Here is a 12,848-nt window from a genome sequence, read left to right as displayed (position 1 = left end):
AGTAAATTAGTCCAGTAGTTCAGACGTGATGATGCGTCAAACATAATTTTCCTATCATTTACGTCTGAATAACTTTTGAAAGGTTTGAGATATCGATGTGCGGTTTTCACCAAAGTTTCACCATATTTTCTCTTGAAATCCTGTATCAAAATCATGTATCATATGACCACCTTGTGGCTTCAAAAATGAAGTTGGATTCAAAATGACGGTTCAAAAATGGTGGACGAAATTTGGGTACGACGGAAAACCTGTTAATATTATTCGATTAGGATTCCCAATCATACCTATCTTTTAATTTCCCTTTTAAAAGAAACGTTCAGCTGTTTCCATACAACAACTGGAAGCATGACAAAATGAAAACTTGACAAACTGAAAACTGGAAGTAATCAAATCTTGAAGAATCGAAAATAGGCCTATAATCATCCTCGGTTAATTAAAATCAATATGCAAAATTTCAAGATAATCAGTCCAGTAGTTGATACGTGATTATGTATCAAACATAATTTTCCTATTCCGTACGTGTATAAGCCAGTTCTTTTCTTTATTATAGTATAGATTATTTATGTTGATTTGGCCTGTAATCTGTATAAATGTCCTGTAACATCTAAAGTTGCGTCCACACATGCTGAACCAAACCTCGAACTGCGCAGCAAACCGTGCATTCCGCCGAACATCGTACCTTTCAGCAAACATGAGCAAAATCAGATGTTAAACATTCGCCGTACCGTATTCCGAGCCGTTCGCCGTACGCTGAACTTTTCAGCCAGAGTCCTTGATTATAATTCGCCGTGCAGTTCGCTCTACAATTTTGGCTATCCATCACAAGTAGAAAACATGGGAACATGTTTGCGAACATGAATACAGAAGTATGGGTCTTTTTTATTTTATTAAATTCATGTTTTTGAACAATTCATTGTTACAAATGATAAATTGATAGAAGCTGATAAATATTTTCCAATTCAAATGAAATAACTTCTGGAAACATAATGAATGGATAAATACCAATATTAAAATATTATTGACCAAGAACTCAGTACAACGACAATTCATTCAACTAATTCTGTACTCATAAAATTATAATCATTTTTTTTATTGATAGTCAATTTCATCAACTAACCATAAACTGACTGAAATAAATACTTCAATTTCCATGTATTTAATTGATGGAATTATGTAAATCTACAGTGTAGGTCATATCTAAATTCACAAAGAGTTCGATTGTTGTTGGCAAGAAAAATGTTATTCAACGCAGAAATCATTGTTATTTTAATAGAAGATAGGATAAGTTGAATTCCCCTTTCAGGGGAAGTTTTGACAACCCACAAAACTCATTTTTCATTCGAAGAAATATCAAAAATATGCATAGGACCTTTTTTTGTTTAGCTTGCCAAAATACCCCTCATTTCAATATTAACATTTTCGACTGACTGTACAGTGAGTCAATCATTCTATCAGGGCTAGAATAATTTTAGGATTGTAATTAAATAAAGATGGAAGATAATAATTCATTTATGTAGAAAAATCAACACCTTTATTCAAAGCCATATTAACTGTACGGTATGCGTATACTATCCATATTGCCGATACAGCATTGATAAAACTGTAGACGTTTATTTAGCAATTTGTCTCAAAAAACTGTTCTAGCTGAAAAATTAATAATAATCCATGCCACGTGTAGGCCTATTAATACATTGCATCAGGAAAACGAAGTTTCAAAACTATGTTTTTTCTTAACAGATGTTTTTGAGATAATTTCTTTGATGCAGCAGTTTCACATTCACCATAATAATAATTATACAGAGTTTGTGAAAATACATTTTTTTTAATTATCAAAACAATATCATTATAATATTAAAAATATTTATCAATTATCGAAACAATATTATTGAGGTTAAGTGGAATCAGGTAGAAAGCAATAATAGAACAGCTGTTTTTTTTCATTTCTATCATATGATTTGAATGTGAATTCCCCGTATGAAATCGTTGTCCCATAAATGAAATTTGGCCATTAATCATGAAAAATCTAGAAGGAAAATTGAAATTTGGGCTTCAAGGTACACGAGATTGATATTTTTAGAATCTATGTGCAAAAATTTGAAGATCTAAATCACTCCTTTTATCCCCGATAAAATAATCATTATTCTAAAAAAGGATCCAAACCTTACTCAAGTCCAACACAATCTACTGGGATAACTGAGAAACGAATGAACAATCGAAAATCGCCAAAGTTACATTTCACGGCATCTCTCGGTTGAATCAAGAATCACTAAGGACTTCTCTGAGAAAATCTTCCCTCTACTGGAGGCTTGAGAAAGCTTTTCTGGAAAATTGGAAAACCTTCCCCATTTCGCCACTAGATGGCAAGACGATGGAAGGATGCACACTCCACGCATGCGCTGTATGGTAAATGCGTGCGCTTCTAAAGAATGCGCACCAGGTTTACCAAACGCACGGCATTCTCAATTTCACCCCGTGCACGAACCAGCAACCATCCCTAACATAACCTCAAATCTCTGTTTTCTTATAACCTCAAAATCCAAACATGTCCCAATGATTTAAATAGGTTTTCAATTATTCATTTAAATACAGGTTTTCAATTATTACAATGAATTAATTGGATTCATTTTAGTTTCTTAGCAAATCTGTGCTTATAGCTAGAATTCATTATGTGAGAGTTGTTAGTGAAGTTATAATATTAGTTCTTTCTAACGAGCTGGGCATTATCCTACTAAAAACTATTGAAATGCGTGCATTTCTCGATGAAGGTATATGTATCTTTTTCCCCATAAAAATTGATGAATTATTCACTTTAATTTCAACTGAAGCATTTTTCTCAGTTAATAGGTTTATATTATTAAAAGGATAAAACAGAAAAGTTTATATCTCCATGTTCGCTCACGTTCTAACTGTTTCTTAACCTCATTTTTACTTTCCTTGCCCTACTACCATAGGTAAGGAAAGTATTGCTTTCCAAAAAAAATTAAGGTACCCCAATTTCCAGTTTTCTAGTCGTTTCAAGGCCCCCTGAGTCCAAAAACATGATTTTTGGGTGTTGGTCTGTGTGTGTGTGTGTGTGTGTGTGTGTGTGTGTGTGGTGTGTGTGTGTGTGTGTGTGTGTGTGTGTGTGTGTGTGTGTGTGTATGTGTGTTTGTGTGTGTGTGTGTATGTGTGTATGTGTGTATGTCTGTGAACACGATAACTCCATTCCCAATCAACCGATTGACTTGAAATTTTAAACTTAAGGTCCTTATACCATGAGGATCCGACAATAAGGAATTCAATAAAATTCAATCCAAGATGGCGGAAAAAATGGCGGATAATTACTAAAAAACCATGTTTTTCACGGTTTTCTCGAAAACGGCTCTAACGATTTTCTTCAAATTTATACCATGGATAGCTATTTATAAGCCCTATCAACTGGCATGAGTCTCATTTCTTGGAAAATTTCAGGAGCTCTGTAATACTCTTGAGAAAAATGGTGGATAATGACTAAAAAACCATGTTTTTCACGGTTTTCTCGAAAAAGGCTCAAACGATTTCCTTCAAATTCATACCATGGATAGCTATTTATAAGCTATCAACTGGCATTAGTCTCATTTCTTGGAAAATTTCAGGAGCTCCGTAATATTCTTGAGAAAAATGGCAGATAATGACTAAAAAACCATGTTTTTCACGGTTTTCTCGAAAAAGGCTCAAACGATTTTCTTCAAATTCATACCATGGATAGCTATTTATAAGCCCTATCAACTGGCATTAGTCTCATTTCTGGGAAAATTTCAGGAGCTCCGTAATATTCTTGAGAAAAATGGCAGATAATGACTAAAAAACCATGTTTTTCACGGTTTACTCGAAAACGGCTTTAACGATTTTCTTAAAATTTATACCATGGATAGCCATTTATAAGCCCTGTCAACTGACATGAGTCTCATTTCTGGGAAAATTGCAGGAGCTCCGTAATATTCTTGAGAAAAATGGCAGTTACCAAAAAACCATGTTTTTCACGATTTTCTCAAAAACGGCTCTAACTTTTTTTTTCAAATTCATACCCTGTATATTTATTTATCAGATCTATCAACTGGCATGAGTCTTTTTCCTGGGAAACTGATGGGGTCCACCCCATCCTTGAGAAATGGACTTTGTAACCTCCATCTCGTGCATGAGGTAGGTAGGTAGAGCAGTTTATAAAAAGTACACAGCCAAGATATTTCATCTGTAGAACAGCTGTTTTGACGACTTTGAAAAAAATCATCGAATTTCACAATTTACACAAAGGAAAAAGTACTCTGAAAACAATAATTATATATACACATATACAGTAGTCTGATCATAGTTGCAAATATGTTGCCGCCAATTGTCATTATGTTATTCCCCTACATTATTCTCGTTTAAGAATGTGGCTTACAGTTCAATGAGCAAGGAAAGTTGTGTGAGTGTACCACACCAGATTTTTAGCTTTGTTCCCCAATTTTTACATATGCAAATTAACTTTTCGAGTCTTGTTATTAAAGCCCCAAGAAGGTATGACATTCTGAAATATCTTTTCGAATATTTTCTCAATATTTTTATTTATCAAATTATCTTTATCGATCAGAGGTCACAAATTTCACGATTGAAAAATAGTCAAATAGTCTAGTCAATATAGACATAAAAAGGGGGTGTGCTTGCAATTCATATTGCAGTTCTGATTTTTCAGTATATTATTTGGGTACATAAGAGAAGTCCAGAACCAATTTCTTCATGCAAAATTTCCTTGTGATAGATACAGAGTGGCCCAAAAATCTCAGATTTTCGGCTCATTTTCCAGTTTTCAGCTATTTCTGTCAAATCTCGTGATCAGACATAAAAATTTGCTCTCGCTTTTTTTCTATATTATAAAATTCTGGATAGAATGAAATCATTTGGAACTCTCTATCTCTAATGAGTACTGAGTTATGATTTTTCAAAAATTAGTGAAATTTGAAGAAAAAATCAATTTTGATGAATTTTAGATTTCGATCAACAATATCTTCCGATTGTTAGCATTTAGATGTATAATTCAAAATCCCTCTGGGCGTATTTTTGTGCTCTACAATCTGATATCAGGTAGAGCGCTCGATCTTATATACATTTCTAGGTATACCTGACAACATTGCTCCTTGTATTGTGAAAAACACCTAATTTTCAGCTTGAACCATCATCACCAACTACATTGCCCTCACATTGATATTTCGCACAATTATATAAGTTCATGAGATTATTTTCTACGAGAATCACCTGTTGGATACACTTCATTCCAGTATTTCCTCTTGGAGAGTCGCGCTTAAGGACATCTCAACGATCAAAATTTCAAACCCTTATAACTTTTGACAAAATGCTTAGATTTCATCTTACTGCACTTCATTCTTCTCGGCTCGTCAAGGCGGTCCAAAATCATGCATCATAAGTCGAATTCGGTCGAAAAATGGAAAATTTATTGTTGAGTGTACTTAAGCCCATATTCCAATACACAAAAAATGGTCAATTTCTATACTCAAAGCTATATATGTCGGTAACCCCTCATTATGAAAATCATAACTTGATCTTGAAATGAACAATAGAATTTTCTTTTCCTACAGTTACGTTGAAAAGTGGCCATTGCTGCACTGATTACAGAACGCAAAGAATCACTTTTCTGCTCTAGTGCGGGAAAAATTTTTCTGCACTCCAGATTTGCAACATGGCAACGCAAAATACTTAGTAGGTTATATGGAGCAACAGTGCAGCAAAATGAAAATGAAGTTGGTAACAGTGACTGGTCTGCTATAGTGAGCAGAGGTGCAACGCGCTAATTATTATTCATTATAATATATTATAACCAAGTACAACAAGAACTTTAGGATTTTAGGATTAAGGTTTTTATCAATAATAAAATTACACAGAAAAACATTTGATGGATTTCAGGCAATTTTACCCATAATTACCCACTTTTCATATTCAATGGTAACTGTAGGAAAAACTTAATGTGAAATATGTGCGCAAAGTACCTCTGCTGCACTCAAGAAACCATTCCGCCCTCGCCTACGGCTCGGGCGTAAACTTTTCTTTCGGTGCAACAAACTGACACTTTGCGCACTAGTTGCACAAATAACTATTTTCATCTGCTGTAAGCGATTTATGGAAAAATATGTTCGTAAAATGGGGATTTTATTGTTGTACAGGTGATTCTCGTAGAAAATAATCTCATGAACTTAATATATCATTGTGCGAAATATCAATGTGAGGGCAATGTAGTTGGTGATGATGGTTCAAGCTGAAAATTAGGTGTTTTCCACAATACAAGGAGCAATGTTGTCAGGTATACCTGGAAATCTATATAAGATCGAGCGCTCTACCTGATATCAGATTGTAGAGCACAAAAATACGCCCAGAGGGATTTTGAATTATACATCCAAATGCTAACAATCGGGAGATATTGTTGATCAAAATCTAAAATTCATCAAAATTGATTTTTTCTTCAAATTTCACTAATTTTTGAAAAATCATAACTCACTATTCATTAGAGATAGAGAGTTCCGAATGATCTCATTTTATCCGTGATTTTATAATCTAGAGAAAAGGCGAGAGCAAATTTTTCTGTCCGATTACGAGACATATTGACTGAAATAGTTGATAACTGGAAAATGAGCCGAAAATCTGAGGTTTTTTGGCCACCCTGTATCTAGCACAAGGAAATTTTGCATGAAGAAATTGGTTCTGGACTTCTCTTATGTACCCAAATAATATATTAAAAAATCAGAACTACTATATAAATTGCATGCACCAATGTAGGCTATATAGTGACTGGACTAGAAGACTATAATTAAGTGACTAGAATAATTTCCAATACAAACATGTCAAGGCAAAAACATGATAATAATGATGGAATACCACATTTTGAGCAACTGATTTTCAATGGCAGTTCTCACCAGAATGCTCTCTACCCTATCGCATCACAATTAATCAATTGATGTGGTCTCCAATATCCAAAGAAATTATCTCACATATCTCCAAACTCTATTTTATCAAAGACCAAACCACAACATCAATTAATGAGCATGAAAAATTTTGAAAGCAAACAAAATCAGTCAATACATCATCCAATAAGAAAGAAAATTAAATCATGACAGAAGTTTTTTTTCCTGCCTGTTCCCTCTGATGAGAAAATCAAATATTCCTTATTCATCGATGAGATTCCCTGTTGCAACGGCAATTGAATTATAATCTCTCAAAACTGTATCCAGCTCGAAAAAAACCACTAATATAAAATGAAAACAAGACGAAAGTTCTTTGTTCTTAGCTTCTTAAAGGCTTATTTTGAGAAGAACTATGTGAATACTTATTCCTCACAATTTATCATTCAAGAACAGCTAATTTATAAATCTGCATAAATTTAAAATCGTCGAAAATGTTAAGAGTTCTACATAAATCTTATTTTGGATGAATTGTTTGAATAGTTGAATGAAATATAATAAGCAAATTATTCAGAAGATTGAATAGATTAGTCGTTTGGATTCTTTGAAGAAATTAGTATTCATCCCAATCTTAAAACAGATATTCAATTATTTGTAACTATATCCAGTCTGGAATCTTACAAAAATATAATCGGATATAAATCGTTTTTGAATCAGATATGTGAACTATGTTATCAGTATTGTGAATTAATAGGAATGCACATGTTGTATTCAATGAATACAACGATTTGTTCATTAAATGTAGAACATTCCATACTGAATGGGGGTGTACATAACATTGAAATTTCAGCCAACATGAAAGCAAAGTCGTTCCGTAATACACTTAACATAACGTCATATTTCGCAGAGAAACTCGGTAGAAACTTGCAAGTTTATAAAGTAGCTGGAAAGTTTTGTTTATTGAGATGAGCGCTGAGCAAGGGCAAGTTAACTGTGGAGAGGACGCGTAATCAAGTGGGAATCTTCCCTCTATTATAAGGGTGAGCATATTTCTCTAAATCCGGGATAAAAAAGATAAAAAATAACACTTGGCGAAGTTGATTCTATTTTAATCAGATTTCGGACGGGATTTATGGACGGGAGCAACGCGAATTACTCGTGGAACTTTTCCAATAATTCAGCACGGGAAAGCTGTTGCTTCCCCCATCTCCCTCATCCTCATCATCTTTCCCTTTCTTGCTATATTTCTCTCCCCCCCCCACTCCACCACGCGGCACCAATCCATTCTTTCTCTTCCGCTTCCATTTTTTGCAAGGGATCTCTGAGTTTAGGCGAGGTTGACTGCAGCAAAGCATTCGTTGATACGCTGCTATTAAATAATGATTTTTGCCTTCTCTTTTTCTGTTTCCGTATCCCATTCCCGTCCCCTCACTTCTCACAAAAACTTCACATCTCAACAATCAAAGTTCTTTCCACTCAAGTAGATGAGCCGTGTTACTGCCCAACAATGCTCAAACTTGGGACTTTTCAAAACAGCAGTTGCTTGAAGTATTTTAGCACTATTGTTGTTTTTAAGAGTGTTTTACTATAATTCATGCTGTTGAGAATGTTTTACAAGTTTTCTTCATAAGCCGAGTATTGATATTCCTGAAGTTGGATCATCAGAGACTTGATCATTACATTTACAACAAAGTATTAGTACTGTATTGCTCAGAAAGCTATCACAATTCTTTCATTCCATAATAAAATCCTGATGAAAATATATACCAAACCTCTTATTCTTTTCACGCTGCATTGATATGAAGATTGAATTAAACTATGTTCAATCTCTGTTCTCTTCAACTGATGAGATGTAGAATATTTCTCTTCATCAAAATATTATCTATCTCTTCGTATGATATTTTTCCAGCTGTTTTCCACTAACGGATTGCTGCTAGGCAGCTAGGATTGATGAGAATGTTATTAAGATGTTATTCGATTATAGGATATATGCCAACACTACGTTTAACACTAAACCACGTTTACTTGTAGATATGGTTGCATTTATCATAATGTGTTGCATACGGGGTTTAAACGAACAGCTGACATTTCTCCGTTGAAACCGAATATCTGCATACGGGCTTACTCATGTAAAATGATGTGATACTGAGTATTTGATAAAAGAATTAATTCTCTGCGATATTCCTGATTATTTCAGAGAATATAAAGATAATATTCTCATGATAATTTTCGTAAAAGAAAATTGTTCCCTGGAGGTATGATATTTCCTGTAATAGTGCGTGAGTTATAATATTTCTATTATTGTTTATTGATATTTCAAATTCATTCCAGCAATAACCATTACGTCAGACAATGAAGAGTGTTTCAAGCTAAATTGTGAAACAAGTGGAACCCAATGAATTCTATGGAAGCTGAAAGTAGTCATTAAGTCACATCAATACTTTATTTCGCAAGCATCATATTCTTCTCTCTGAATTGCAATGATTCAGCGAAGTCGGTTTCATTTTGCAGAAGGAAACTGGAAGTTGAAGTAGAGTCTTCCATCATAAAGTAAAAACTCCAAACGTCGTTAAGAAGTAATTTGAAGCTACAACTGCGAGGAGGAGGGAGAAGGAGTGAGGGAGATGGGTCGAGTATATTGCGAGAGGAGGAGGAGGAGGAAGAAAGAATTGTCAGGTAATTAGAAGTGGAGCTGAACAACTCGAAAAGTAAAATTGGAATAAAGTTGTCACTTGAGACTCATTATTCTACTGCTTGCCTCCCAGCGAACAAGTTATAGCTATGCGAGCTACGGGAAAGCTACTTTGGCGAAGAAGAATTTTCCAGCTCGGAAAATCAACAGGGATTTCACTTTCCTCCCCTTTGAATGGACAATAGAGCTCATAACTTATTATTAATGACTGTGAGTTCTATTCGTGGTTCTGTTGGGCTGGTCACTGCGTTGAGTAGACGAATTGATTGTATTATTCTACTGACGAATTAAAAATATTTGATGGAAAATTTCCATGTCTTGCCTTATCGTAAGGAAAAATTATTCCCATAATACCTGCCATGACTCAGATCCTCCATTTTAGTATTTTCATTATAGATGACACTCCAATTACAAAAAGAATATTAATATATTGTTTTAGAAATCGTTTGATATAAATATGAGTCACATGAATCAACAATCTTCTTCCAAACAGCATCTGAACTGTGTGTTCAACCGTTCAACTTCAAGGTTTGTATTTTTGGAAAGACCATAAGACCTTCATTCAAATGATGACCCTCGTTCCTTCATCACTATTGGATCACATTTCTTCAACTTGGAAGAATGACCAACAGAGACTAGAAAAAAATGAATAATAAAACCGGCTATGAAAAGCCTTCTGATGAACTGGAATACTTTATTCTATTCGTATAAAAATGAACAGTTTCACTTCTGAGTTAAATTCTTCTTGTATCAATTTGATGCTCAACGGCAAAACTTGAAAGTTTGTTTGATAAGCAGTGGCGTCCCCAGAAAAAAGTTTCGGGGAAGATCATAGCATTGGCATAGAAAGCATCTGAACTTTGGGGGAGACACCGGGGAGTCTGGGTGGTATGGAATAACTAAAGCAATAATTTTTAAACAAACTCCAACATCAAAGACTCTGTTTTAACTTGATTCACAATTATTTTTACAAGCTACCATGATTTTTTCTTTAGTGTTCAAACGCAATTCCTGGGGGATGGAGAAACCCCCCTGTCAACGGATGAAAATAAGCATTCTGATCATAAATTGGATATTTTTGGGGCTACTCTCTCTAGAAAAAGTTGCTGGAACATTGTTTAGAAGGATACTACTATAGACAGCCACACTTCTCAACTACATTCATGAAAGTGAAACTATAGCAATATATAAGCTATATTGAATTTCTTCATAATGATAGGTGGTAAAAAGTAATAACAATGACTAACTTTGAAGTGCTATTTTGTGCTTTCTGCTATTTTAATTCTTATACACTAGACCACTTACTAATAGCTCATAATTATCATTGTGTTATTCTCTCATCCCTCCTGTAAACAAAGTTCTCCGATTCCTTTCCATCGTTGTGCTCTCCTTTCGTAGTTGTATTGTACATTCTATCTCCATGAAAGAGATTGTACATTGTAAAATTGTACATTCTATCTCTGATTTGAAAGTGCAACCATTCCAATCCTACCAAAATCTTCACACGACCCATTGACAAGAACGCATTGATACAGAAAGCGAGAGAGTAACAAGCCTTGCAACATAAATGTTTTTCATTGTCCCAGCAGAAGTGTTGTTCTTTGAACATGCGGAAAGGCAACGGTGAAAGAAAGAAGTACCGAGAAGCTGAAGCTATCAAAAAGCGGATCACGTAGGGAGCAAACTAAGCACTTCGATCTCCAGGGGAAAAGAGGAAAAAGCCAAGGTGAGGTGCCTTTCCTCCAGTCTTTCATTGAATAAACACAATTGCGCAAAAGAACAATGTCTTTGTAGCCGTCCCAAAAATGTTGTAGCCTTAATAGAGGATCCAAAGACAACTTCGGTGAGCTAGAAAGAATTGCGAACAAATAGACATTGTAGTGTCTCACTTATGATAAACTGGTTATCAATCACCAAAAATGTTGAAAGGTGTTCTAAATTGCTGCAGAACCGGAATGTCTTCGTGGAGTCTCACTTATGATATGAGTGTGGTAGACGAACAGTATTTTAGGCAATCATATTCTGAAGACTCTTTAAAATTTATTTGTGGTTTATCTACTTCATTATTTGGACAGATGGGTGATAATGAATGGTGATTGTTGATATGACTATGTTTTGGCCCCATAATTTCATGATGTTGACGTTTCCCATTTAATTAAGCTTAGCCAATCTAGCCTTATATTGAAAAAAGTTCTCTCTCAAATAACGGATCAAGAGGCGTCTTTGAAGATTTTTGAAATTTTGTACACAGTTGTAGCTTAATCAGATTTTATAATAATTAAGACTTCATGATAATTATTGTTCAAAATAAAAAAGTTAAGAAACTCCAAGTGATTCTGTGCTAAATTTGTAGAGAATCTGCATGTCTGCACGCTGATTATCTTTGTATTCTAATCAACCATTTTTAATGCCCTCATGTAATTTAGCCTTATACTTTTATATTAAACAAGCTTTTAAATTGTATTATCCCATCACTTTCTATTATTCATATACAGTAATCGACTTTCCCGAAAGGAAATTAATGAAGACAAGAAACAAATAGGAGAGAAAAAACGAGGAGTAAAAATGTTCAGAGCAGAACACCCACTGTGATTCTTCTGAGACCGAATCAAGAGCTGAATGGACATCATTACATTTGAAATCTCAATCACAATATTCAATTTGTTCTATTCAAGACTACAACTTTTATTGAAATGGAAACAACATCAAGTACGAAGTTCCCTTCTATATTTCATATTTTATCAATATATCGCAAGTTTTAGCTCATAATAGTAATTTTTAAATTCAAATAAAAATTAACTAAACATAATAGAGTTAATATAAATCTACTAATGAATAATAACATATAAAAAGGATACTCGATGTTACTCTTGGCAGAAGTGAACTGCAGTATTACAGCTATATTCATCTGATGAGGTATTTGACATGTGTTTCGATGTTGGTCTTACCTTATATTCGAGGACAGGAGGTGGTCGGGGACACCTCTCTGGGGGAGGGGTGGAGGGCGACATCTCCAGGATGTGCCTGATCGTGTATGACTGACGCGATTTTCTGGCTGCCATCTTAGTCTGAAACTGAAAAATCGAAAATTCCATCACACCTTTGACATCTATCACTAAAACCACCGATTCAAGCTGGGGCCACCATTCTTGTCGTGCTACAACTCAAAGCAATTTGTAGCTACTCTGTTATACGTACGCTATTTATTATCTTGTTAAAACATGATTATTTTCCATACGTAGAAAATG

At 34.5% G+C, this 12,848-nt stretch overlaps 1 protein-coding gene across 7 annotated transcripts in view; it reads right to left on the bottom strand.

Moving 5' to 3' along the window:
• The window catches only part of LOC111049000 (trithorax group protein osa), a 466,078-nt gene that overhangs the window by 424,255 nt on the left and 28,975 nt on the right, over nucleotides 1-12,848 (bottom strand). For all 7 annotated transcript variants that reach the window (XR_005572269.1, XM_039436316.1, XM_039436315.1 and 4 more), the window contains exon 2: nucleotides 12,549-12,674. Coding sequence is in view for 6 of the 7 variants with exons in the window: in XM_039436316.1 (XP_039292250.1) it covers nucleotides 12,549-12,662 (114 nt within the window). In the remaining variant the exon portion in view is untranslated. The remainder of the gene's footprint in view (nucleotides 1-12,548; nucleotides 12,675-12,848) is intronic.

The sequence above is a fragment of the Nilaparvata lugens genome, chromosome 10 (assembly GCF_014356525.2).
Source record: "Nilaparvata lugens isolate BPH chromosome 10, ASM1435652v1, whole genome shotgun sequence".
In the NCBI taxonomy this organism is placed as follows: Eukaryota; Metazoa; Arthropoda; class Insecta; order Hemiptera; family Delphacidae; genus Nilaparvata; species Nilaparvata lugens.
The sequence above is the reverse complement of the archived record's forward strand: the minus strand, read 5'-3'. Positions and strand labels throughout refer to the sequence as shown.